The sequence below is a fragment of the Dryobates pubescens genome, chromosome 35, assembly GCF_014839835.1.
Source record: "Dryobates pubescens isolate bDryPub1 chromosome 35, bDryPub1.pri, whole genome shotgun sequence".
Classification (NCBI taxonomy): domain Eukaryota; kingdom Metazoa; phylum Chordata; class Aves; order Piciformes; family Picidae; genus Dryobates; species Dryobates pubescens.
The window spans coordinates 652,866-679,409 of record NC_071646.1 but is presented as its reverse complement, the minus strand read 5'-3'; the positions used below and the strand labels follow the sequence as shown (position 1 = coordinate 679,409).

Below are 26,544 nucleotides of genomic sequence, written 5' to 3'. Positions count from 1 at the left end.
CCCACTATTATTTTTTCCCCTTTTAATCATAAAAAGCCTAAATTTCCCTCGGGGAAGGTTATTGGCTCAAGTGTGGAAATCTACCTGTGCCTTGCAGGGAGCTGAGCCACAGGGGCATTGGCTGTATTTTTAAACCCAAGTACAAAGTGTCTTCCAGCTGAGCATCACTTAACCCTTCTGGGGAAGGAGGCTGGGCGGCAGCAGGGGGGTCCTGCCCCTCTTCCCCCCCTGCAGGACGCAGGCTTGGGTGTGTGGGCAGGAGGGTGGGCAAGGAGCAGGCGGTGGGGCTGGGGGAATTGCTCTGCTTTGCCTTTTCTTCCTCCTCTGCCTGCCCGGGGCGGGGGGAGGGCAGCGTGCGGGCACCCAGCTGTGCCCGGCGAGGGGCAGCCCCCGCAGCGCCAGGCCTGCAGCGGCATCCTCTGCTTCCCAGGCCATCTCCTGCCCCCCCTGCAGGGACGGGGGCTGATGTTCTCTGAGGTAACCTGGAGCCTCCATACCTTTGAGGATGTGGGCCAAAGTCATCCAGACTGAGAGCTATTCTGGGGGAGCGAGGCTGCCCCCCGGGGACGCCGCGCAGCCGCCGCCGGGCGCCGGCGCGGGGGGGACAGGCAGGAGGGAAGTGTTCCTCACCCTGCTGCTTAAGGAACTCACCTGAGGGGCTTCAGCCCTGGCAGACCTTGGGCTGCCTTTCACACAGCTGCTGCTGGGGGGAGGTTTGGAGCTCAAGCCAAGCAGATCTGGGGCCTGAGCCTCACAAAGCACCTTCTGCACCTCGGGATGAGGGCTTGGCCGTGGTAGCCACTCTGGGCTCTGAACTCCTCACCCAGGAGGAGGAACGAGGCTGAACCAACCCTTTGTAACCTTCTCTTTGGCGGCTGGAGCCTGCAGCCAGTCCTGGCCCAACTCTGCTGCTCTCTGGGGGGTGGGAGGGTGGTGCAGCAGTGTGAAAGGGACCACAGAGAGCCTGGACAGCCTCTGTAGTGCATCTGTGGGCAGCAGCGAGGTCAGGGCACACCCAGGGCCAGCAGGACCAGGGGGCAAACTCGCCTGCAGGCAGAAGAATCCCCCCCTTGTGCAGGGCTGCCAGCAGAGCCTTCCTGCTCCCCACTCTGCACAAGGGACTGAGTGTCTCCCTTCCTCCTCCTCCCACAAAGGAGGCTGCAGCTATTTTTCACATTCTTCTTCCACATGGCTTCACCCTTGAGCTCCCAGCCTTGGTTGGGGGTGCCCAGAGAGCACCATGCAAAGGGCAGATGGGGACCTGGCAGGGCACTGGGGCACCACTCGGGTGCCATTAACCCACCCGGCTCCCCAGCCAGCATCCCTGCTCCCCATCCTCTCCGGCAGTGATGTGTTTGCTCCCAAAGCATCTGCACAAAGTCAAGCTCCAGCTGAGCTCCTGTCCAGCCCTAGGGGGCTGCATTCCTGGCTGAGCATCGGTGGCATGGCTGGGAGGCCAACAGCAGCCAGGGAAGGGAGTGCTGGCTGCCAGGAGCCACCCCCAGGGTGCAGGTGAAGAGGAGCTATGGCCAAAGGAGCATCCTGTGGGCAGGGCTGGGGGGAGCAAGGAGAGGGAGGTGGCCCTGAAAGTTTGCTGAGCTGCCTGCAAAGGAGCAATTTCAGCATGTGAAAGGAATGTGGCTCCAGCCCTGCCAGCGATGGAGGCAGTGCCTTAGGGCTGGGGATGGCTGCTGCTGGCCTGACTCACCGGCGGCCGCTCCGCAGCCGCTTCCTCCGCAGGAGCCAGCCGGCAGCTCCCAGCTTTTCGTCACCACGTGGCTTCAGGCAGGGGGTAAGGAAGGAAATGCTGCTTATTTTTAACTCCTCCATCGCCTCGGGGCCTGGGGGAGCAAGCCCTGGCACAGGGAGGTGCCCAGCCTGCCGTGTGTGTGCCCTTCAGCATCCCCAGGGCCGGGGCTCCTCACGCAGCTGAGGGCTGCAGGCTCCTCGCAGTGCTTTGGGGTCTGAGCCTGCTCACAAAACGTCCTGGAAGGTTAGGAAGAGCCCAGAGCCTGTGCAGAGTGGGGGCACTCAGGGTGGGCAGCCAGCTGGCTCTAAGCTGCGTTGGGGGCAGCTGAGAGTGACTGAGCCACAGCAGAAATGGAGTTTCCTTTGCTGCCAGAAGCCACCTGGGCAATGCTGCTGCTCTCTGTGGCAAACCTGGGCTGGGACACGCTGAGGACCCTTGGCTGGGACATGCTGAGGACCCTTGGCTGGGACATGCTGAGGATCCTGGGCTGGGACATGCTGAGGACCCTTGGCTGGGACATGCTGAGGATCCTTGGCTGGGACACGCTGAGGACCCTTGGCTGGGACACCCTGAGGACCCTTGGCTGGGACATGCTGAGGATCCTGGGCTGGGACACCCTGAGGATCCTTGGCTGGGACATGCTGAGGATCCTGGGCTGGGACACACTGAGGACCCTTGGCTGGGACATGCTGAGGATCCTTGGCTGGGACACCCTGAGGACCCTTGGCTGGGACACCCTGAGGACCCTTGGCTGGGACATGCTGAGGACCCTTGGCTGGGACATGCTGAGGATCCTGGGCTGGGACATGCTGAGGATCCCTGCCTGTGTCCAGCACAGGCACAGAGCTGTCCCAGCTGCTTGGCCAAGGAGCCATTGATCTCCCAGGGCTGGGGCACGGGAAGGGTTTCATCCATCCCAGCTCCATCCAGGGAGGATTTGGGAATGTGATGTGCCAGGGTGCAGGGGAGGTGGAGCTGCACCCTGAAGCCTTCTGAGTTGCCCATCCTGGACTGAGCTGGGCTGAAGATGAGGAAGGGGCTGCCTCCTGCCATGGGGTGGGAAGGGGACTTCAAGAGCCTTCATCTTGCTGGTGGGAGGAAGGAGGCAGCTGCCTGCCTGGTTAGTGCTGGGCTCCTCTGACCTGCCAGATGACTTCCACTGCTCAGCACTCTGCAAACACAACTCACCCCTGGGGTGCAGGGGGGTGGCTGTGGGGAGCCCAGGGTGGGCCAGACTGGGAGAGGTGGTGTCAGGCTCAGGGAGGTGGTGTGGGCACCTGGCTGGGCATGGCTTGGTGCCCCTCAGCTGAGCTGCCACTTGTGCCTCAGATCAAAGCAGCTGGTTTGGGGCTTTGATTCCTTGGGGGCTGCCTCTGAGCTCCTGCTGGGAGCTCTTCATTTGCTTTCAACAGCACCAGGGCTGCTTTTCTCTTATTTATTTATTTCCCCCCCTTCTGATCTTCTCCTTTCCCCTCTCTGTTGCCCTGAGATAAAGGCTTCTAAATTTGTGCTGCACTGAAATGCAGCTGCTCCTGATGGACCTCAATTCACAGCTCCCCCGCAGGAATTGCACTAATTTTGTTTCCCCTTTGTTCTGCCAGGGGACCTGAACCTGTCCCTGGGTGAGAAAATAAAAACCACTATTTAGGGCAGGTTTGGATCCCGGAGCCCTGGCTGTTTGTTTGTGGGAAAAGAGGACAGGAGGGAAATCACTGAGGAAAGCAGCAAGCTGCCTTCTCTTCTCCCTTCCCTTTCCCCCTCCTGATATTGTCTCTGCAGCAGGCAAGTTTAATTAAAGTGAGGAACTAGGACACTTGTGCTGTCCAGAAGATGCTGGCAGGATGTGGTCCTTTGCCACCAGTGCTGTACTGGGAGCCTGAAGCTGCCTGCCCAGCCCTGGGGCGCTGGGTTGATTGTGGGAAGGTTCCTTAGAGGCTGCAGGGACCAGGGTGGGAGAACTTCTGTGTGCTCCCAGCTGCTGGTGGGGATGGGTGCAGCAGTGCTGGGTGAGCCCTGGGCAGGGCTGTGACAGTGGCTGGAGTGTCCCCGTGGCTCAGGGTGCAGGGGGAAGGTCTGGGCAGCAGTGTGAGGGCAGGAGGAGGCCAGAGAGGTGGAGCAGGGCTGAGCCAGAGCAGCGTGGGAGCGGCAGGCTGGCAGGAGGCAGCTGGGCTCCAGGAAGCCACAAGTGCTAGCCTGGGGCAGAAGGATCCAGCGAGAGCTGCTGCGTCCTCACCTGGGGCTTCCCCTGCTCTGCCTGGGGCAGGATTCCCTGGGCTGCCCTGGGCGGGGGGAGAGCTCTGGCCAGGGGGAGACCCTTGGGGTGTAGGATGGCTCCAGGGATGGTGGCTCCTGGTGTCTGCTCCTGCTGCAAAGTGAGGAGGGGGCTGAAGCAAACAGCAAGAGCAGAGTCTGGGGTGGCCCTCACCGTTCCCAAGCACACCCCGAGACCCTCAGCACCCCCAAGCACACCCCGAGACCCTCAGCACCCCCAAGCACACCCCGTGATCCACAGCACTCCCGAGAGAGCCTCCAGTGCTGTTCCAAGCGGTGGAGCTCTGGCTGGGGAGAAGCTGTGGAGACCCCGATGGGGACAGCTGGGGGTCTCTGTCCTGGGGCACAGGGGCCAGCCCCCCCCCGGCTTGCCGGGCTGGGGGAGTGAACCGGCGAGAGCCAGGAGGGCGCTGGGAGCCAGGAGGGCGGTGGGAGCCAGGAGGGCGGTGGGAGCCAGGAGGGCGCTGGGAGCCAGGAGGGCGCTGCCAGCGCCCCGCAGGGCGTTGGTCCTGGGGGGCCACCCGGTGCGGGTCCCCCTCAGCCCAGGGCCGGCGGCAGGCAGCTGAGGGTGGGGCTTCTTCTGGGGCATCCTTTTCCCCTCCCCAGGCGGCTCCGGTTCTCCTCCCAGGCCAAAACTATTTGCATGCATTTTCGAGCAGGGACTTCCTGATCGCTCTCCATTGGCTGCAGGTAGCAAAGCTGTGCAGACAGAGCCACGGACAGCCGGACAGATCTCATGCAAACCTCTAATTGAGCTTCATCCCCACCCCACCCCTCCTCCTCCCCCCCCTCCTCCTCCTCCTCTTCCTCCTCCTCCTGCCGGCTCCCCTGGCTCCCTCCCCGCACTCCACATGTAGAAGTTGTGCGTGGGGCTCTCCCGTCCCGCTCCGCTTCGCTGCTCGCAGGGAACCAGCGAGACCCAACCTGGGATAACTCTCCCCCTCCGCCCCCGGAGCAAGGGTCCCCCAAAGCCATCCAAGCCCCCTCGCCCCAAAGCCCCCCCTCGCCCCATGGTGGATTTGGGCACGGGAAGGTGACTTGAGGAAGCAGCCCGGGCTGAAGGCAACCATGAACGAGCTGTCAAGCTTCCTGCACATCGGTGACATCGTCTCCCTGTACGCCGAGGGCTCCGTCAATGGCTTCATCAGCACCCTGGGGTGAGTGCGGGGCTCCCCTCACCGCCCCCCGGCGAGCCCAGCCCCGGGGGCAGCCGGGCACCGTGGTGGGACAGGGTGAGGTGGGAAGGGAAAGTGGTGCTGAGCTCGAACTCGGTGGGAAAAGGATCTGGGAAGCTCTGGGAGCTGCAGCAAGGGCGGGCACGGGTGCTGGGCAGGGCGGGCTGGGTGCCTCTGGGCTCTCCTGGCTGCTGGGGGCAGGATGTGACCCTGCAGTCCACCCTCTCCAGCAGCCCTCGCCAGAAACTGCTCCCCCCCAGCGCCCATTAGGGGCCGGGGGAGCTGGAAGGGGCTTCAGCAGGGTCAGGAGGGGCTGTGTGTGGCTGAGCAGGGTGCCTGGGGCAGCCAGGGCCCCTCCTGGGATGCAGGATGGTAAAGTGCTGCCAGTGTGGCTGCAGGCAGCTGGGCCCTGGCACAGGCAGGGATGGCTCTCGCTGCCCCCCTCGGGGGGCGTTTGGTGGTCAGTGGAAATGGCTTCAGGGTGCCCAGCACGGAGGTGCCCACGGCCACAAAGTGCTGCCTGGGGCTGGGGCAACCAGGGCACTGCCAGCTCCTTGCAGCCTCCTGGACGTGCCAGCGTGGGCAAGGGGCTCTCAAGCTGACCCGGGGAGATGAGAGGAGAGCCTGGGGGACCCTTCCTTGCCCCTCCTGTTTCCATGTCAGCCACAGGTGCTGCCAGAGCAGCAGCTGGGCAGAGCCAGGCCCAGACCCTCGGCGATCTCCTCCTCCACCCGCTGGCTCACTGCTCCCACCGGGGTGGTTTGCCAGGTGGCACAGGCAGAGGCTGTGTCCCCACCACGGGGAGGGCCCTGGCAGGGCTGCTGGATGCCCTGGGGCACAGCTGGGGTTTTTTTCCTCACCCCAGAGCGGGGACCTTGCCCACAGCCCCAAGCAGGTGGCTGTGGGTCCGTGGCAGCCTGCCTGCCCCATGCAGCGTGTAGGAGAGGCTGAGCTCAGGCAGGAATGCTGACTTGGATGGGATTCCTGGGGCAGGAGCTCTGTAATCTGCGCTGAATGCACTTGCTCCCACATGCCTGCCTCCAGCGGGGCCCTGCCTGCCGGCGCCCACACCTCCCTGCCCCTCCGCGGGGCGCCGGCAGCCCCTGCCCGCCCCGGCCCTCCCCCAGCTGCCTGCGGGATGCTGCCGGCTGCAGCTGGCTGCGGGACCCGGGCACGGTGTCCCCGTGCTTGGGACCAGGTGGTGGCATGTCCTGCACGTGCAGGGTGCAGCCTGCCTGTGCCCAGCCCTCTCCAGCCGGCAGGCAGGGAGGGAAGATGTCTTCCTTGTCCTGTTCGGAGAGGTCTCCTTGTAGCTTACCCCCGGTGCTGAGCCCCCCTCCAGCCTGCCTGTGAGGCTGTGTCTGGAGGAGGCTCTGCTGGGACCCAGCCTGTCCCAGGGCTGCTCCAGGAGCTGCTTTGACTCTTTGGAGATCCAATCCCTTTGCGGCTCTGCTCCCCAGAGCCCCTTTTTGCTGGGTGCTTCTCCAGGCTCACTTAGAAGCATCTGAAAAGCATCCTCCAGCTGCTTGGAGACCCTCTTCTCCCAGGCCCCAGCAGCACTTTTGCTGGGCAGCCTCTCTCTGCTGGGCTTCTGCTTTCCCTCAGTTGTTTCCCACCCTCTGGAATTGTTTTCCCTGTGCCCGGCGACCTGGGAGACCCAACCACACCTCAAATCACTCCTGTGATAAGGGCCTGGGTGACTCACCGAGAGTGCTGCTCCCTGAGCCCTCCTCACACAGCCTGGGACCTCACCGAGCTCATTTGCAAGGCAAAGAGCTCTGCAGCCCCCTGCCCGGTGCCTGCTGTGTGCCCTGCTCAGCACCCTGCCCACAGCCTCCCTCCAGCCCTCCCTGCACAGGGACTGCTTTGGGCTGTGGCACTGCTCAGGCTCTGCTCTGCTGTTTGCAGAAGAGTCACTAAGGCTGGGAAAGCCCTCACCAAGCCCAGCACCACCATGCCCCCCCCCCAGCACCACCATGCCCCCCAGCATGTCCCCAGGTGCCATGGTCTGAGGAGAGCATGGAGAAGGAGATGTGCTGCAGGCTGAGGATGCTGCCTCCTGCCCCCACAGCTTGAGCTTTGCCCTAAGTCATTACCCCCAGAGCTTGGTCACTGCTGGTGGGGCTGGGAGCCCTGCCCTGCCTGTGGGAAGGGTCTCTCCTCTGCTCCCAGTCCCCCAGATCACTCTGCCAAAGGCCCCCAGGCACGACCCCTTGTGCCCCACACCCCCTCTCTGCAGTGGGTGTTTGCTCTGGAGGAGGAAAAACATCCCAGAGAGGGTGGGGAGCCCTGGTGCCTGCCCCAGAGCTGGGCTGGGGGGGGACTCTGAGCCAAGATACCCAACCTAGCTAAACAGCTTGAGGGGAGGAGGTGGCTCAAGAATTCCCATGGGAAGGCAGGGCCAGAGCTGGCTGCTGGGGAGCAGCAGCGGCCCAGGGTGCTGAGGGCAGCCAGGCTGCTGGGCACCTCCCAGTCCAGCCACCGACCCAGCACCACCCTGGCCACCAAACCGTGTCCCAAAGTGCCATGGCCCTGTTCTGGAACACCCCCAGGGGTGGTGACTCCACCACCTCCAGTGCCTGCCCCCTCTGTGGGCCCTGGGGGACACCACTGTGTGAGCCCCCATCTCCTGTGTGCCCAGTAAGCCAGCACTGGGTGGCTGGAGCCAGAGGAGCAGAACTGCAGTGCAGGAGCCTGTGCTTGCCAGGGGCTGTGTGACCCCAGCCCTGCCATCTCTGGGGGGCTCCCAGGACCCACTGGGGGCTCAGAAAGTGGCACTTTGGGCTTGCAGAGGGCAAGGGCTGGTGGCAAACCTGCCTGGAGAGCAGCTGGCTGCTGAGGGGGGAAGGAGAGGCTGGGGAGTGCGGCGAGGCTGCAGTGGGTGTGCAGGGCGCTGCAGCTCGGGAAGGCAGCTGGTTAAAGGGTAACTGCAGCCCTGCTGGGTCAGGATGAACTCAGGCTCTGCAGGGAGGAGCACACCAGGCCCAGAGCGGCACCAGGACTGTGGGGCAAGAGCTGCACTCTTGGTGGCTGCCCTCTGTTCCCTTCCCTTGGTTTTTGTTCCTCCCTGTGAGCTCAGTGCCCATCCTGCACCCTGAGCCAGAGAGGCTGACCCAGCCCCATGCCCAGCAGCCAGCTCCCCTCCTCTTCCTCCTCCTCTTCCTCACCTCCAGGTGAGGTTGATGGTTTTGTAATGGGTTTGTCCTGCTGGCTTGGGGCTCCTGCCCCCCAGAGCCCTCCTTCCCCATGCCCCCCTAGACAGCTCCCCTCAGCACTGGGTGCACCACAGCTGAGGAAGGCTCCCTTCTCTTCCTCAGCCCAGGTTCCCGTTGTAGGAAGGCTGCCTCCACGTCAGCCCCAGCTGGCTGCCAGCCCTGGGGAGGCTCAGGGTGTCCAAGGGCTGTGGATTGCAGCTCTGGCCGAGCTGCTTCCCCCTGACCTCCGGCGAAGGCTCTGCCTCGCTCGAGGCCAAGCGCTGGCCCCGGGCCCGGCAGTCACTTTGTGCTCCATCTCTCCAAGCACACAGAGAGCCCCTCTGGAACCACCCTGATGACTTGCAGGGCTTAAAGCTAAGCAGATGCTCAGCCCTGCCGCGCTGGGCTGTGGGCAGCAGGCTGAGCCAGGCGCGGGATCCAGCCCCTCCTGCTCCCCGGGGCTGATTTGAAAAGGCAAAGCGTGAGGAGCTGTCATCCTCCAGGTGCTGGGCAGCCACCAGCCTGCCTTCTAATTAACACCTGAGAGGTGCAATCACCTTCCCCACGCCCGCAGCTCGCCGAGCCCACGTGTCCCTGCTGCTCTAATAGCAGAGGGAGCTTCCATCTGCCTCTTCCTGCTGCGCTAACGCTGCCTGCCCGTGGCCGCCCGTCCTGGCCCCAGGTGCTTCGTGTCCTCCCTGTCAGGATCCTTTCCTCTTTCAGCAGATTTCCACTCAGGAATGTCGGTGCAGAGTATCAGTTTAATGGAAAGAGCACTTTGCATTCCTGCAGAGCCTGTAATCCTGGGATTAAAGATGCTGGATCTGCCTTCAGATCATTAACTAATTAAGCCTTGCAGCCTGGCAGCTCAGTGTCTGTGGTGCTGCCTGCTGGAGCGGCACCGCCGGGCACCGCAGGAGGAGCTGGGGTGGGGGGGAGGCTGCTCTGCTGGTTGCTTGGGCACTGAGAAGGGGCCCCGTGGGTCAGGGGCTTCCTCAGAGACCCCTCACCATGACAGTGGGGGGTTTGGGTGGTTGTGAAGCGCAGCCCTGCTCCTGCAGGCACCGGTGTGCCTCAAGGGTCACTGCGTCGCTCCTGAGCCTCACCCATAGGTGGGTTGGGGCCCAGCCCTTGGTGGTCTTCACTCCAGGCGCACCTGAAGTGCTTGTTCCTCCCTGTCCCCCAGCAAAGTAACACTCACAGGACCCCAGACCACCTCCACGTGGCACTGGGGCTGGCCTGGGGCTTTGCTCATCTCCTGCAGGGTGGGATGTGTGGTGCAGCCTCCGTCCGCAGCCACCTCTGCTCCGGGTTCTCCTCTCTTTACCTCTTTCCCTGCCCTCCCGAGGCTCTGCAGGCGCTTGGGGATGCCCCCAAGTGCTTCCTGCTGTGATGGCTCACGGAGAAGCCGCCGTGTTTGGGCAGCCCCCCTGAGCTCCCTGCGCTGCTGACCATGAGCTGTGCCGTGCGGAGATCATCCCGCGCCTGCTGAGCCCTCCTGGGCTTCGGGGTTGTTTACCTTCCTCTCCTCTGTGTCTTTGCTAATTGCTTCGCAGCTTCTGCTGCCGCCAGAAGCACTCAAGGAGTTGCTTTCCTCTGTGTTGGAAACCTGAGGAGCTGGTGGTGGGGCCAGGCGCTGGGTGCTCAGAGCACGCTGCCAGCCCACACCTCACTGCCGAGGACAGAGCAGCGCTGGGGTCCCCGGGGTCCCAATCCATCAGCACCGAGGCCAAATTCCTCCCTGCCGAGCTGCCGAGAGGAATTTTCCCCTCCTCCGGAGCGCGGCTGGGCTGGAGGAGGGCTCTGGATCCGTCGGGGGAGCTGCGCCCTTGGCAGCCCTCTGCAGCACAGCCTGTCCAGCTCCGGCGCTGCTCTGGCTGCAGGGTTTGCTGGGGGGGCTGAGCCAGAGGGGACAGCACAAGCTCTGCTCTGCCCTTTGCTGCCCTTTGCTGCCCTGCCACAGCCACGCTCAGGGAACCACAGAGTCATTTAGTTGGAAACGGCCTCAAGGATCATCAAGTCCAACCATCCCCAGGCTGCCAGGACAGGAGTGCCCCTGGGACAGCGCTGCCCACATGGCTCCCAGGGGCACAGATTGCATTGGCTTGGGAGGGACCCTCAAAGGTCACCTTGCCCAACCCCCTGCAGTCAGCAGGGACACCTCCAGCTGGAGGAAGCTCCCTCCTGGGACAGCATCCTGAGGTCATTCCTGCATCCTTGAATATCCTTGGATCTGATGTCCTTGAATCCTGGGCTCGGTTTTGGGTCCCTCACTCCAAGAAGGACATTGAGGGCTGAAGCAGGTCCAGAAAAGGGCAAGGAAAATGGGGAAGGGTCTGGAGAAGAGGGCTGGGGAGGAGCAGCTGAGGGAGCTGGGGGTGTTCAGCCTGGAGAAGGGGAGGCTGAGGGAGACCTCATTGCTCTCTGCAGCTCCCTGAGAGGAGGCTGGAGCCAGGTGGGGGTTTGGCTCTGCTCCCCAGGTAGGAGAGGAAATGACCTGAAATTGTGCCAGGGGAGGGTTGGGTTGGAGATGAAGAACAATTTCTTTGCTGCCAGAGTGGTCAGGGACTGGCACAGGCTGCCCAGGGAGGTGGTGGAGTCCCCAGCCCTGGAGGCGTTCAAGAAACTGTGGCCATGGCACTTGGGGCCAGGGTTTGGTGCCGTGGTGGTGCTGGGCTGCTGGTTGGACTGGATGCTCTCGAAGGGCTTTCCCAACCCAAACCTTGCTCTGCCTCTCCCCACACACTCCCTGGCTGCCTGATCCCAGGCTCCACAGGTGGGGACACGCTTGGCACCTCCTGGCCCCGGGCAGCAGCCTGGATCCTGTGCCTGCTTTGCTTCCCAGGGGCTGGCAGGAAGCGGGCGAGCGGGTACAGCCTGTCCTGCTGGAGCTCCCAGTTCCCTGGAAAGCTTTGTGGGCTGGGCATGAGCTCCAGGTGCCCCTGGCACCCTGACCCCGCCAGGCCTTGTGCCATGCTGGTTCTGGTGGCTTTGGAAGGCAGCTTCTCATCTGTGCCCAGGCTGGGCCCTGGCAGCCCAGGCCAAGCCTGCAGGATTTTGCTCAGTGCTGGGAAAACCAAGAGGTGGGCAGGGAGGAGCTGCCTCTGCTGGGCACAGCCAGCAGCCCTGAGCAGATAATAACTGGTCTGGGGGGGGCCCTGCCACCCCCATCTGCAGCAGCTACACCCTCTGTGTCCTGCTGAGCTCCAGGCCAGGGCAGGAGAAGCACTGAGGGAAGCAGAGAGCCATGGAGCTGTTGAGGCTGGAAGAGCCCTTGGGGATCCCCCAGCCCAGCTGCTCACCTGGGGCTCACAACCCAGCCCTGCTGCTCAGCCACTGCCCCCAGCACCACATCCAGGTGGCTTTTAAGCCCCTCCAGGGATGGGGACTCCTCCACCTCCCTGGGCAGCCTGGGACAGTGCCCGAGAGCCTTTGCTGGGCTGAAAATGTTCCAGGTACCCAAGGTGAAGCTCCCCTGGGACAGCTTGAGGCTGCTTCCTCTGCTCCTGTTGCTGGTTGCAGCTCTCACCTGGCCTGGGCCAGATGAACAATGGAGCAACAGCACAGCCAGGGCTGGGAGCAGGGTGGGGAGGATCCAGCTGAGCCAGGAGCTGGGCAGAGCAGGACCCAGGCGTCAGAACCTCCCTCATGGATCACTGAGCAAAGAGCTCAGCACCACGGCTGGCACCGAGCATGGAGGGGGGAGGAAGGGGGTGGGGGTGGGGGGCTTGGTGCTGCTTTGTGTCATTCAGTCCTTGCCCCATGGGACCAGGCTGAAAACCGGGGGGTGGGGGAGGTGGTGGCCGAGGGGCGCTGGGAGTGAGGAGCTAGGGGCAGCTGCTTGCTGCGGGAGCTGAGTGTTGCTGTGCTCAGTGCTGGGCACAGATGGGTGGCACAGAGGAGGTGCAGCTCCTGCTGCTGCTGCTTGGGGCAGGTGACAGCACTGCAGGGCTGCAGTTTGTGCTGGAGCTGTTCTGCTCTGCTGGGCACCGCTGCTGCCTCCTGCTGCTCTCCTGACAGCCTGCTGCTGTCTTGTGTGTCCCTGCAGGCTGGTGGACGATCGCTGCGTGGTGGAGCCTGCGGCTGGGGACCTGGACAACCCCCCCAAGAAGTTTCGAGGTGAGGCTGGGGCCCAGCTGGGGCAAACCCATCCCTGCCTTGAGGACAATGCTGCCCCAGAGCCTCTGTGCCTTGGATGAGCACCAAGGGCTCAGTCACCCCAGCCAGCATGGGGCTGGGAGGTGCTGCTTGGCCTTTGCAGAGGAGCCCAGAGAGCTCTTGGGCAGCCTCCACAGCCAGGATTCTGTGGCTTGGCCAAGCCACCCCCATCCCCCCCTCCCCTCCTGCTGACTCTGGGGGCATTCATGCACTTCCCAGAGCCACCTCCATGGTGGGATGGTCCTTGAGACCCCTTAGTCCAGCAGCTGAAGTGGTCAGGAACCACCGCTTGCAAAGGTGGGGTCAGACCATCCCCGGACACATCCCTGGGGATGCTGGCAGCTGACGTCAGCCCGGCAGGAGGGGAGGGGCAGGAGGGGAGGGGCAGGAGGGAGGGGCAGGAGGGAGGGGCAGAGGGGCAGTTGCGACAGGCAGGCTGTTTGCAGGGGAGCCTCTGAGCACTCAGCACTAATTACATCTGCTCTGCTTGACTGCACCTCAGAGGGAGCTGGGGATTAAGCCTCCCATTTGGGAGGCAGGAAGGGCTTAGGGAGAGACGGCAAACCCTGATCTGCCCTCGGCTGTCACGGCCTGGGCTCCTCCGGCGCTCGGGGCCATGCTCAGTGCTTCCCCTCCGGCCGAGGGGCAGGAGCAGGCAGGACAAGAGATGAGTCAGTGGCAGCTCCTGGCCGGTCTGCAGATGCCAGCACAGGCCATTTGGAGAAGCAGGGCACGATTCCCACTCCAGCCTCCTCTCCGGGAGCTGCAGAGAGCAATGAGGTCTCCCCTCAGCCTCCTCTGCTCCAGGCTGAACAGCCCCAACCCCCCCAGCGGCCTCTCCCCAGCCCTGTTCTCTTCATCGCTACGTTGAGTTTTTTAACCCCCTCCCAAGCGCCTGCTTTCCCTCAGGTCCTTGTGCAGCCTAATTAGCAATGTAATTAAAGCCGTTTGAGGCGCCGCAGGTGGCCTGAGCGTTTGCGCAGCCCTGCCGGGAGGCGGTGCGGGGCGGCAGGAGGCATTGCCGCGGCTCGGAGCCGGCGCCGGGGCCGGGGCTGTGCCGTTAGCAAACAGCCATAAAGCGAAAGGTGAAACCTGGCCGGGCCCCAGCAGCCTGCGCCGGTGGGAACCAGGCTCTGTGCTTGTTTGTTCGGCACTCCCAGGTAAATAAACACCTGCGTGCCAGGGCCCGGGGCCCGCGGCCAGAGATGGAAGTGATTGCTCGCCCCGTCGGGAGGCTCTGCGCTGCTCTTTCAGCTGTCGCTGCGCTGAGCCAGCTGCAGAGCCCTTCCTATCCTCACCCTGTCCACTGCCAGCCCTGAGTGAGGCTCTGGGAGCTGTGTTTGCAGAAGGAGGACGAGGGGCACGGGTTTGGAACTGGAGCAGGACAGGTTTAGGTTGGACATCAGGAGGAAGCTCTGCACAGGGAGGGTGGTGAGACCTGGAACTGGTTCCCCGGGGGTGTGGTGGAGGCTCCATCCCTGGAGGCAGTCAAGGTCAAACTTGATGTGGTCCTGAACAGCCTGATCTGGTTGGTGATGTCCCTGCTGAGTGCAGAGGTTGGACAAGATGACCTCCAAGGGTCCCATTCCATTCCATTCCATTCCATTCCATTCCATTCCATTCCATTCCATTCCATTCCATTCCATTCCTTCCCAGTGCCTGGACCTGGGTGTCTGCACTTTCCACCTCCCATTCCACAGCCACCTGGGGGCCATCTGCAGAGCATGGACATGCTGGAAGTGTTTGGGGAGCTGGGATGCAGCCCTGAGCCCTTCTGGTCCCCAAAGCACTTTCGTTGGGACTGGAAGTGCAGCTGCTGGCATCCAGCTTGGAGGAGCTGGTAGCTTCCAGCAGTGTGGTTGAGGCTCCCCCTGAGCACAGCAGCGTTTGCAGACCCAGGGATCCCCACGGCACAGCCCCTGGCTCAGGCTGTCCTGAGGCAGGGTGGCAAGGGAGGTGTGGAGATGCCTGCTGCTGTCCCATGTCCTGCTGGCTTCCCCCTGTCCCTCCCACAGGCTGCTCTGCTCCTCAGTGCAGCTGGGCCTCATCAGTGCTTTTTCTCCCCCCTGAAGCTTTCCTTCCCAAATTCCCATCCGTTCCCAACGGGAATGCTTCTGATCACGAGGCCAGGGGCTGGAGCTGCTCCTGGACTCATCTTTTACCCTGACTTGAAGCTCGTCCACCAGCGAGCACAGGGTGACCTGGTCACCCACCAGCCCCAGCCACACCTCCTCTGCCCCCCCAGCAGCAGCTGGGGTGGTTGTGGGTCAGGAGGAGCATCTGCAGTGCAGTCAGGACAGGAGCTGCCAGAGGAGCTTGGTGACGCTGACCCCAGTGGGACAGGCTGGTGGCTGGGTGGCTGCTGCAGCCTCCAGCTCTGCAGCCTCCAGCTCTGCAGCCTCCAGCTCTGCAGCCTCCATCTCTGCAGCCTCCAGCTCTGCTTCTTCTCCTCCCAGACTGTCTGTTCAAAGTGTGCCCCATGAATCGCTACTCTGCCCAGAAGCAGTACTGGAAGGCCAAGCAAACCAAGCAGGACAAGGACAAGATTGCAGATGTGGTGCTGCTGCAGAAGCTCCAGGTGAGAGGGACCTCACCCCCAGGGCTTGGTTGGATGATAACATCCAGACCCCTCCCCATGTCAGCCCTGCTCTATTTTGCTTCCCAAAGTCAGCTGTGTGGGGGTCAGGATCTGCCCTGGGCTTTAGTGTCCTCAGAGGCTCTCTGCTGTCTCCTGTCCCCATCCTCCCCTCACCATGGGCCATTAGCCACAGCCTCCTTCCCTAGAGGAATGGCTCCTGGAGCTGCCACCTCTTAATTAATCATTCACCTAATGAGGGGGTGAGATAGGAGCTGTGACAGCACAGGGGGAGTACAGCAGTGACCAGGAAGCCACAGGAAGCTTTGCTGCTCTCAGAGCAAGGGAAGTGTCCCAGGGAAGACCTGCAAAGAAGGATCCAGGGGCCTGAGCAGGCAGGGGGAGAAAGGGAGGGCAGCAGTGCTGGTTTGGGGTGAGATGATGTCTGCCTGCCTTGCCACCTTGCCCTTGGTGTCTCAGCCCTCCTGGTGCTCCTGGTGCAGAGGAGCCCTGGCAGAGCAGGCAGAGGTGTTCTGTGAGCACCCAGGGGTGCCTGGCGTGGAGAAGGGAGCTGCTGTGGCCAGGACTTGCTCCAAAGGGCTGTGGAGGAGAGAGGCTCCTGCTGCCTTCCCAAGGTTTGGAAAGGGCCCACGTTAAACATTGCATAATGGCCTCAGACAGCTGGCAGGGCCCCAGCATGATTCATAAAACTGAAGAGAGCCATTAAATCATCACATCAGGCTGCAAGCTCAGCCCCAGCCCCACTGATCCCCTGCTTCTGCCTCTGGGGAGCAAGGCCTGATGCAGTTGCCTGCACAGGGCACCCCAGCGTGGGTCAGGGGTGCTGCCTCCTGCCAGGCTCAGCCACCCCTGGCTGGGGGTGTGGAAGTTATTTTCTTGCTCTGCCTGGGCTGGGACTCGCAGTGCTGACAGCTGTGCTGGCCAGGACTGGCCAGAGAGGCTCATTTCTGAGCCTGATTGATTGCCTCTTGGTTAAGAGTTGTCTTAGAGAGATTCTGTCACTTCCTTGCTCCCTTCCGCTGCTCCTGGTGCTGCCCTTCTGGCCAGTGCTGCTTCAGCACCAGAGCCAAGGGCTGGGGGAGCCTGGGCAGGGAGGGAGCAGATCCTGGCCGGGTGCTGAGCTCCAGGCTGTGATTTAGCAGCATCTCCCACAGGCTGAAAACTTCTCTAGCCCACAAAGATGTCTCCCCTGGAGCTGGAGCAGCCCAGGGGGTGAGTGGAGGAGCCCTGCCCAGCCACCCCTGCTGGCCACAGTGCCCACCCCTGGTGCCACGGTGCCCTTGGTACCTCTCTGAGCTTGTGCTCAGGTTTAAGCCTCGGTGTTTTCTCAGCTGCCTGCTGTGGGTGCAGCCAGAGGCAGCCCAGAGGCTTTGGTGCCCTTCCTCCTGCTCTGCTGGTGTCTTCCATCCTCCTCCCAGCCTGCCCACCCCTGTGTGCAGCCCTGACAGCCCATCCTGCTGTGGCATGGGCACAGGCCCTGCCCCCTCCAAGGGACAGGCTGGGAACATCAGCAGCCGTGGGCTTGTGTGCTCAGGGCAGGTGGTTCCCACCCCAGCTCTGGGCACGGGAGGAGCTCAGATCTGGAGGCAGATTTAGGGCACCCCACGGTGCTGGAGCTCTCCTGGGGCTGTGTTGCTCCATGGGGTTGTTGTTGCACTCCCAGCTCTGCACCTGTGCAGGACCTCTTGGCAGCAGGTTTGTTTTCTTGATGCCAGCAGCCACCACCACCAGGCTCCTGCCCTGGGTGGCACCTGGAGCTGTGTGGGGACAGAGGGACCATGAGTGGTGGCAGCCTCCAAGAGTGAAGGGTTTGCAGCCTCTGCTCCCCGGGAGCAAGTGATAGGGTGAGAGGAAATGGCCTCAGGTTGCAGCAGGAGAGGTTTAGGTTGGGTGTTAGAAGGAACTTCTTGACTGAAAGGGTTCTCCAAGCCTGGCACAGGCTGAATCCCCATCCCTGACGGGGTCTGAAAGCCACAGAGATGTGGGGCTGAGGGCCATGGTTTAGCCCCAGGCTTGGTAGAGTCAAAGAATGGTTGGGTTGGATGAGCTTTAAGGGCTTTGCCAACCCAAAGGGTTCCATGTCAGGTGTTCTCAGAGCCCTGCTGGCACCTACTTGGGCACCCATGGACCATCTGCTCCCAGCTTCCCCCTGCGCAGCTGTGATGCCAGCTGCATGTCCCAGCTCCTCCTCCTCTCAAGTGGAAGGTGGTGAGAGCAGGGTGGGTGAAGGTAGATGTTCTCCCAGCTGCACCTCTCCCATCCCAGCTGTGGGGGCACCCTGGGCTGGCACTGCCCGGGCTGGCGCCAGGGCTGTCAGCGCAGCCTGGCCGTTCCCAGGCGGATCAGCTGCAGCAAGTCCCTGCCTTGCTCCCTGTCTGTCAGCATCACTGCACCTGCCAGAGCCACCACGGGGAATTTCTGTGGTTTTGGAGAGAGGGGCTGCAGGTGGTGCTGAGCAATTCACTGCTGGGGCTGCTGGGACCAATCCTGTTGCATCTGCAGCAGGTTTGGGCCTGCTGCTGTCTCCGGCACAGCACTGTCAGCACTGCACCTTTGGCTGTTTGGGCTTGGTGCTGCCAGGAGCCCCTGGCACCAACCCCCACCTCACCCCAGCCTGCTTGCAGGGAGCTGTAGAGAGCAATGAGGTCTCCCCTCAGCCTCCTCTTCCCCTGCTTCTCCCCAGCCCTGTTCTCCAGACCCTTCCCCAGCTTTGTTGCCCTTCTCTGGCCCTGCTCCAGCTCCTCAGTGTCCTTCTGGAGTGAGGCTGGCATGGTGCTGCATCCCAGCTTGGGCCATCCTCCTCCTCCTAGCTGAGGTGGCTGCTCTGGGGCTGCTGCACTGAGCTCTTTGTTCATCACCCAGCACGCAGCCCAGATGGAGCAGAAGCAGAACGAGACGGAGAACAAGAAGGTGCATGGGGACGTGGTGAAGTACGGCAGCGTCATCCAGGTGCGTGGCGCAGCCTGCCCTGCCCTCTGCCCCCCGGTGGGTCTGGGGGCAGGCACCAATCCAGCGACTCGGGCAGCTCCTGGGGTCACCTCTGGATGTCACCAGCCCTGGGGACCTCAGGGGGCTGTACTGCTACAGCTGTCACAGAACGGGTTGGGTTGGAAGGGACCTTAATGACCATCCAGTTCCGACCCTCTGCCATGGGCAGGGACACCTCCCACCAGCCCAGGTTGCTCAGGGCCTCATCCAGCCTGGCCAGGGGCTGTCCAGGACCTCCCTGGACGAGCTGCTGCGGAGTGCCAGCAGTGTTCACCTCTGCAGCTCCTGCACATGAAGAGCAACAAGTACCTGACGGTGAACAAGCGTCTGCCGGCGCTGCTGGAGAAGAATGCCATGAGGGTGACGCTGGACGCCACCGGCAACGAGGGCTCCTGGCTCTTCATCCAGCCCTTCTGGAAGCTGAGGAGCAACGGGGACAACGTGAGCCCGGGGCCCCGAAGCGCCGCCAGGCAGCAGTGCAGGGAGCGGCAGGCTGCTGCCCGCCCGCGCTGGGCTCCTGCCCGCTGCCGGCTCTCACCCTCGCTCCCTCCTGTGCCGCTTTGCCCCGCAGGTGGTGGTGGGGGACAAAGTGATCCTGAACCCTGTCAATGCCGGGCAGCCGCTGCACGCCAGCAACTACGAGCTGGCCGACAACGCCGGCTGCAAGGAGGTACCGCTGGGGGCTGCCGGCGCCGCCGGCTCGGCTGCTGCGGTCCTTCATTTCCTTCTCTTTTCTCCTTCCCTCGTTCTTTTCTTCCTTCCCCCTGCTTCTTCCCTTCCTCCCTTCCCCCTGCTTCTTCCCTTCCTCCCTTCCCCCTGCTTCTTCCCTTCCTCCCTTCCCCCTGCTTCTTCCCTTCCTCCCTTCCCCCTGCTTCTTCCCTTCCTCCCTTCCCCCTGCTTCTTCCCTTCCTTTCTTCTTTTCTTTCCTTTTTCTTTCCCTGTCCCAGGGGCCATGACCTCCCTCTCTTGCTCTTTAGGTGAACTCAGTCAATTGTAACACCAGCTGGAAAATCAACCTCTTCATGCAGTTCTGTGACCACATGGAGGAAGTGCTGAAAGGGGTAAGGAAGGAGGTTCAGCCACCGCCGGCCGCCCGCCGCAGTGGGCTCTGGGGACCTGGCCCTGGTCCCTTGCAGGGGTAGGATGTGTGAGCAGCCATCTGGCTGTGTGACAAGGGCAGAGGAAACAGATCCTGCCCCGAGGACCTTAATTTCTAGGAGAATTCATCACTTGGAGAGCTCCAGAGCAGGCTGGAGATGGCTATTTTTAGTATGCATGTAGCCAGGGGGTGATGAAATTCCCCTGCACCTCATTGTATGCCCTGGGCTCTGCAGGACATTCCCAGGCACAGGTGGTGCCAGCAGTGCCTTCTAGCCGGGAGGACAATCTGTGGCTCTGTAGCTGTGCAGCAGGGCTGCCTGTTGCCTGGGAAAGGAACTTTCCCTGCAGAGCTATTGTTTGGGGCTCAGATCCTCCAGGAAGCAGCTGGATGGGGATTGATTGTTAGCTTTCAGACCCTGGTGCCCAGGAGCTGCTCTCACCCCACATCCACTGCATCCTCCTCCTCCCCGGGGTGACAATGCCTGCAGCACACTGGTGAGAGGAGCTCCTGCCCACAGCAGGGCTGTAAAGCAGGGGGGCTGCACCCATGGTACAGCAGAGAGCAGTGAGCTGCATGAGGATGTGTGGAGGGCAGGCTGCCCCGTGCCAGGCAAAGTGCCCTTCCCTGGGTTGAGAGGAGCATTTGTGCTGCTAGAAGCAGGTTTAGCACAGCTCAGGTAGGTAGGACTGGGAGGGCTGACGGTGCCCTGTGATGCCCAGGCTGCCATGGTCCTGCTCCTGCAGCTGGGAGCTGTGCTCTGCTCTGGACCACAGGCAGCCAGGATGCCATCCCCAGGCGGGGCTGGGGGGCACAGAAAGAGCTACATCAGTCTGTAGGAAAAGCACCTCCCTGGGGCTCACCACCCTGTCCTGCTGCAGGGGGATGTGGTGAGGCTGTTCCACGCTGAGCAGGAGAAGTTCCTCACCTGTGATGAGTACAAGGGCAGGCTCCACGTCTTCCTCCGCACCACCCTCAGGCAGTCGGCCACCTCAGCCACCAGCTCCAACGCCCTGTGGGAGGTGGAGGTGAGCAGGGAGGGGTTGCAGTGGGTGTCTGTGGGCTTCTGGGGTACCTCTGTGGGCTACTGCACTTTCCCTGGGGGTGGCCAGAACCCTGGAATCATAGAACTGTTTGGCTTGGGAAAGAGCTTTGAGCCCAACCGCTCCCTAACCCTGCCAAGGCCAGGGCTAAGCTGTGGCCCTCAGCGCCTCAGCTCTGCCTTTTTTAAGCACTTCTATTGAGGGTGACTCCAGCACCTCCCTGGGCAGCCTGTGCCAGTCCCCTGCATGCCAGCAGCTGAGCTCTCCTCTGCTCTCTCAGGTGGTGCACCACGACCCCTGCCGCGGGGGCGCCGGGCACTGGAACGGTTTGTACCGCTTCAAGCACCTCGCCACGGGCAACTACCTGGCAGCAGAGGTAAGGGGGTGAGCAGAGGGGCACAGAGACCTCCTCCTAGAGGCTGGTGCCATGCCTTGCAAAGACAGTGCCCTCCAGCCCTTAGCCAGGGTGGCAATGCTGGGCATTGCCTCTGGCCCTGCTCCAGGTTGCTTTTGGAGCCATCCTGCCCCGGTCGCTTCTCAGCTGGGAGGCAGCGGCCCTGGGGCTGTGACCTTCTCCACCCTTTGGCCTTCCCCCTGAGTTCCCCTCACCAATTTGCACCACTTGCCCGAAATCCCTGCCCCAGCTCCCTCTTCTCCTGGCCCAGGGCAGTGGGAGGTGGTGCCTGGGGTTGTCCTCTGTGCTCACTCCAGGCCAAGTGGCTGCACCAACGCCTCCTGGAAGGATGGGAGTGGGAGAGAAGTCCTCCTGCTGTCTTTAACTCGTCCTGATCAGCCTTTGCCCATCCTCATCCTCTGCTCTGCAGCAGCATCCAGGCCTGTCCTTGCCTGGGGAGGGTGTGGGCAAACCTTGGCACTAGAACCATCAGTGGCCAGAATTATTTTTGCTGCCATTTAAGGGCAGCTCCAGGCTGGCACAAAGAGGCCACCACACTGTGAGCTTTCTGTGACACTAATGACCCAGCAGGGCCAAGGCAAAGACATTGTTACACCTGCTGCCAGGGGAGCAGGCACCTACTGGGGGGCAGCGTGGTGCCCCTGTGCCAAAGGTGCTCCCCAGCTGGAGAAGACAACCAAAAGCAGCCCCCAGGGCTCCTCCCACCCCTGCAGGATGGAAAAGAGCAAATCCTGGAGCCCTGCAGTGGCTGCTTTCAACCACAAGACACTCAGGTGGCATCTGCAGAGGAAAGAAGATCACAGAATGATCCCCACCTAGTGCCTCCCAGCCTGTGCTGCTCACTCAGCCTGGGGCCTGCAGGGAGCTGCAGCAAGAGGTCCTCCCTGCACCTGAGCCCCTGCTCACCAGGCTCACCCTGTCCTGCTCCATGGTGCTGGGCACTGGTCATGTCCTTCAGCCCCAGCTGGGCAGCTGCCTCTCTCTGTGACAGAACCACAGAATGGTTTGGTTGGGGAAACCTCTCTGAGACCACCCAGTCCAACCCTCAACCCATCACCCCCATGGCCCCCAAACCATGGCCCCAGGTGCCACGGCCACAGGCTTCTCGAACACCTCCAGGGATGGGGACTCCACCACCTCCCTGGGCAGCCTCTGCCAGTCCCTGACCACTCTGGCAGCAGAGAGCTTTTTCCTCATGTCCAACCTGCCCCTGCCCTGGCACAATTTGAGGCCAGTTCCTCTCTTCCTGTCACCTGTGAGTAGTGACCGACCCCCTGCTCCCTGCAGCCTGCTCTCAGGTGGTGTTTGTTAGGTGCTGTGCTGAGGAAGGCAGGGACAGAGACAACCTCCCCGTGCTCAGGGTTCTGGAGGGGCCGAGGGGGAGGGCTGGCAGCTGTCTCTCACCTCCCTCTTTAACTTTTCAGGAAAACCCAAGTTATAAAGGAGACCTGGCTGAGCCCAAAGCAGTGCCCACGGTGAGCTGTGTGCAGCCTCGCTGGCAGACCGCTGCTGCCTGCGCCCACGCCGGCTCTGCACCACTGCTGAGAGCAGGGAAATGCCCCAGAGCAGAGCCCACCACGGGCACAGTGCCCACCCAGGCCGTGCCCCCGGGTCCTGCCTAGTGCCGAGGCTGTGAGCCGAGGCTGTCCTGCTGCCCAGCAGAGCATCCCTGTGCCCCGCAGGGTAGCCTCCCTGCGTCCTCCTTGCCAGAGGACCCTGCCAGAATCTGCTGGAGAGGTCCTGCTGCATGCTGGATCCCCAGGCCGCGGGGAAGTGCTGGTGGAAGAGATTTGGAGTCAGAGGTTGATGTTTTTTCTCTTGGTGAGGTCTGGAGCAGGGCTGTCCTCCTAGCTCAGGTGCCTCACGCCCTGCTTGTGCTCTTGCAGCTCCTCGGGCCGGGCTCAGCGCCGGGGCCGAGCCAAAGCTTCTGCTGTGAGCGTGGCTGCTGCTGTGCCCTCCCACGCCCTGTGCTCAGGGAGGTTGGGCTCCGTGGGTGCCTGCCCCACGCCGGGCTCACAGCTGCTTTCCCTGGCGCAGGGGGGCAGCAGCCGTGCCAGCCGCAGGAACACAGGGGAGAAGATCAAGTACCGGCTGGTGGCCGTGCCCCACGGCAACGACATCGCCTCCCTCTTTGAGCTGGACCCCACCACGCTGCAGAAGACAGACTCCTTCGTGCCACGGTAGGGGGAACGCCTCCCGCCGGCCCGGGCTGCGCAAAACTTCATCCGACCTGGCCTCCAACACCTCCAGCGAGGAGGCAGCCGCAGCCCCTCGGGGCAGCCCCTTCCAGCGTCTCCCCAGCCTCACCCTGAGGAGCTGCTCCTAACGCCCAATCGAAATCCACCCTGCTCTAGGTCCAATCCATTCCCCCTCCTCCCCTCGCTCCCGGCCCTTGTCTCAAGCCCCTCCCCAGCTTTCTTGTAGCCCCCTGCAGGTACTGGAGTGGGGAGGGGCAAGGGAGGGGCTGGGATGAAGCAGGGAGGCTCTGCTGTGCAGCTTTGGCAAGTCTGCTCCTGCGGGGGGCTGTGCTGGGGCTGCCCCTGCGGGGGGCTGGGCTGCCCCTGCGGGGGTTGCTCACCACGACCCTGCTGCTGGCAGGAACTCCTACGTGAGGCTGCGTCACCTCTGCACCAACACCTGGATCCAGAGCACCAACGTGCCCATCGACATCGACGAGGAGAGGCCTATCCGCCTCATGGTACGGCCCTGCTGCGGCACCCCCTCCCCACCCACAGACCAAAATACCCTCCTAGTGCCAGGGGTGGCTGGACACCAGCCTGGAGCCCCCCCCAGGAGCCTAGGGCCCCCCCCAGCCCTTCTGCTGGGCGCAGGCTGTGTCACTGGGTTGGTGGCAGGCGCTGGGGACGTGCCCAGCGTTGCCCTGTCTGTGTGATGCTGCTTCCCCTTTGCTCCCCAGCTGGGCACCTGCCCCACCAAGGAAGACAAAGAAGCCTTTGCCATCGTCTCCGTGCCCGTGTCCGAGATCCGGGACCTGGACTTCGCCAACGACGCCAGCTCCATGCTGGCCAACGTGGTGGAGAAGATGAACGAAGGTTTCCTCAGCCAGAACGACCGGAGGTGAGCTTGGAGCAGCACAGCCCGGCAGGGGCAGGGGCTGGGGCTGCCAGGGACCTCTGCAGCACATCCAACCTCCCTGCCCAGGCAGGGCCACCCAGGGGCAGGGCTGGGAGGGCTGCAGAGACTCTCTGGGACGTGAGGCCGTGTTGGGTTCCTCCAAGGGCTTTGCAGCAGGGCTGCAGGATGAGGCCCTGCCTGGCTCTGGGTGCCAGCCCTGTCTTGTTTTTGTACCCACAACCCAAACCCACCCCTGCTGCTGCAGGAGCCTGGCGAGGAAACCAGATAAGGGCCCGGCCCTGCCCCAGCCCCTCCTGTGCCGCTAGAAAAATACCCGAGGGGCTGGAGCCGGCCCCAGGGCAGGGGCTGCAGGGTTAGTCATGGGCTTATTTTTGGCTGGGTGGGTTCTTGGTGCTTCCTGAGCAAACACAGATCCCCAGGGGACAGATCAAGCTGCTTCCTCCCTGCCAGCTGCCCCACATGGGCCCCATGGAGGTGACTGAGGGGGCAGAGGTGTTCGGCGCCAAAGCCCCCCCGTGAATCAGGAGCGGAGCCCCTGGTGTTGACCCTGGCACGGAGAGCTTCCTTAGGAGCCATGGGGGAGTCGCAGCTCCTGCTCCATGGCAGCCATTAACCTCCAGCAGGGAGGGGAGGACCAAGCAGCAGCTTCCCTGGCAGGGTCCTGAGCCTTGGGCTCGTGGTTCCCCTCCACAGCATGCCGGGACCTGAGCCTGGGTGGGCTGTGTGGGGTGGGCAAGGAGGAGCTGTGTCTGGAGTGTGCCAGCCTGTGGCCCTGCGCAGGTTTGTGATCCAGCTGCTGGAGGATTTGGTCTTCTTCGTCAGCGACGTTGCCAACAACGGCCAGAACGTGCTGGACATCGTGGTGACCAAGCCCAACCGCGAGCGGCAGAAGCTGATGCGGGAGCAGAACATCCTGAAGCAGGTCAGTGGCTCTGTGCCCTGCCCCTGCGCTCCTGGGGAGGTGTCCTGCTCTGCCCAGGGCCGGGCTGGAGGGCAGGCAGCTGGGAAGCCCTATGGGAAAGGTGTGGCCGGTCTGCAGCCCCTGCCCCAGGGGCGCACCAAGGCCTCCTGGCAAGCCACCCATGGGGTGACGGTGTGGGGGGCACACGGCAGTGACCCTCTCTGCTCTGGGGCAGATCTTTGGGATCCTGAAAGCCCCTTTCAAGGACAAGGGTGGGGAGGGGCCCCTGGTGCGCCTGGAGGAGCTCTCGGACCAGAAGAACGCTCCCTACCAGTACATGTTCCGGCTCTGCTACCGCGTCCTGCGCCACTCCCAGGAGGACTACCGCAAGAACCAGGTGCATGGGCAGTGGCCCCACCCCCGCCCCACCCCCGCCCCATCCCCACCCCACCGTCTGTTGCCAAGCCTCCGGGGGGGCAGCCAAGGTGGTGGAGGGGCCGGGGGAGGGCGCAGGAGGCCGGCAGCAGCCCCTTGGCACTCACCAGCCCCGCGCCCGCCCCAGGAGCACATTGCCAAGCAGTTCGGGATGATGCAGTCCCAGATCGGCTACGACATCCTGGCCGAGGACACCATCACCGCCCTGCTGCACAACAACCGCAAGCTGCTGGAGAAGCACATCACCAAGACCGAGGTGGAGACCTTCGTCAGCCTGGTGCGCAAGAACCGCGAGCCACGGTGCGTGCCGGGGGCCGGGGGCTCCCTGCTGCCGCTGGGGGCGCGGGGCACGGGGGGGGGCAGCCCCACGGGACCCCCCCTCACGAGGAGCCATCTCTGCTGCGCAGGTTCCTGGACTACCTCTCGGACCTGTGCGTGTCCAACCACATTGCCATCCCTGTCACCCAGGAGCTGATCTGCAAGTGTGTGCTGGACCCCCGCAACAGCGACATCCTCATCAAGACCGAGTGAGCGCCGGGGGCAGGGAGTGAGCGCCGGGGGCACAGAATCAGTGCCGGGGGCAGGGAGTGAGTGCCAGGGGCAGGGAGTGAGCGCCGGGGGCAGGGAGTGAGTGCCGGGGGCAGGGAGTGAGCGCCGGGGGCACAGAATCAGTGCCAGGGGCAGGGAGTGAGCGCCAGGGGCACAGAATCAGTGCCGGGGGCAGGGAGTGAGCGCCAGGGGCACAGAATCAGTGCCGGGGGCAGGGAGTGAGCGCCGGGGGCAGGGAGGGAGCGCCAGGGGCAGGGAGGGAGCGCCAGGGGCAGGGAGGGAGTGCCGGGGGCACAGAATCAGTGCTGGGGGCAGGGAGTGAGCGCCAGGGGCACAGAATCAGTGCCAGGGGCAGGGAGTGAGTGCCAGGGGCACAGAATCAGTGCCGGGGGCAGGGAGTGAGCGCCAGGGGCACAGAATCAGTGCCGGGGGCAGGGAGTGAGCGCCAGGGGCACAGAATCAGTGCCAGAGGCACACAGTGAGCAGCAGGGGCAGGAGGCTGCCACCACCACCCCGGGCTGCTGCCTGGCTCCTGCTTTCTGCCAGCTCCTGCGGCGTCCCCAGCGCCGCTGCCCACCCCTGGCACCGTGCCCAGCTTTGCCCCTGGTGTGTCGCAGGCTGAGGCCGGTGAAGGAGATGTCCCAGAGCCACGAGTACCTCAGCATCGAGTACTCGGAGGAGGAGGTCTGGCTCACCTGGACGGACAAGAACAACGACCACCACGAGAAGAGCATCCGGCAGCTGGCACAGGAGGCCCGGGCGGGCAATGCCCACGACGAGAACATCCTCAGCTACTACAGGTGACCGCCCTGTGGCATCCCCTCTCCGGGCGAGGCTGTGGAGGTCGCCAGGCCTCACTCCCTCTCCCCCTCGT

General features: G+C 63.3%; 1 protein-coding gene across 1 annotated transcript in view; it reads left to right on the top strand.

Annotated features, from left to right (window-relative positions):
* Nucleotides 1–5,028: 5,028 nt before the first annotated feature.
* Nucleotides 5,029–26,544, top strand: part of ITPR3 (inositol 1,4,5-trisphosphate receptor type 3) — a 41,780-nt gene continuing 20,264 nt past the window's right edge. The window contains exons 1-18 of the mRNA XM_054176321.1: nt 5,029–5,178; nt 12,439–12,509; nt 15,005–15,126; nt 18,007–18,093; nt 18,415–18,573; nt 18,704–18,802; nt 19,110–19,193; nt 20,113–20,259; nt 20,555–20,650; nt 22,114–22,164; nt 22,727–22,869; nt 23,288–23,387; nt 23,607–23,767; nt 24,566–24,707; nt 24,922–25,083; nt 25,249–25,421; nt 25,529–25,648; nt 26,288–26,470. Coding sequence (XP_054032296.1) covers nt 5,090–5,178; nt 12,439–12,509; nt 15,005–15,126; nt 18,007–18,093; nt 18,415–18,573; nt 18,704–18,802; nt 19,110–19,193; nt 20,113–20,259; nt 20,555–20,650; nt 22,114–22,164; nt 22,727–22,869; nt 23,288–23,387; nt 23,607–23,767; nt 24,566–24,707; nt 24,922–25,083; nt 25,249–25,421; nt 25,529–25,648; nt 26,288–26,470 — 2,189 coding nt within the window. The 5' untranslated portion in view covers nt 5,029–5,089. The remainder of the gene's footprint in view (nt 5,179–12,438; nt 12,510–15,004; nt 15,127–18,006; nt 18,094–18,414; nt 18,574–18,703; nt 18,803–19,109; nt 19,194–20,112; nt 20,260–20,554; nt 20,651–22,113; nt 22,165–22,726; nt 22,870–23,287; nt 23,388–23,606; nt 23,768–24,565; nt 24,708–24,921; nt 25,084–25,248; nt 25,422–25,528; nt 25,649–26,287; nt 26,471–26,544) is intronic.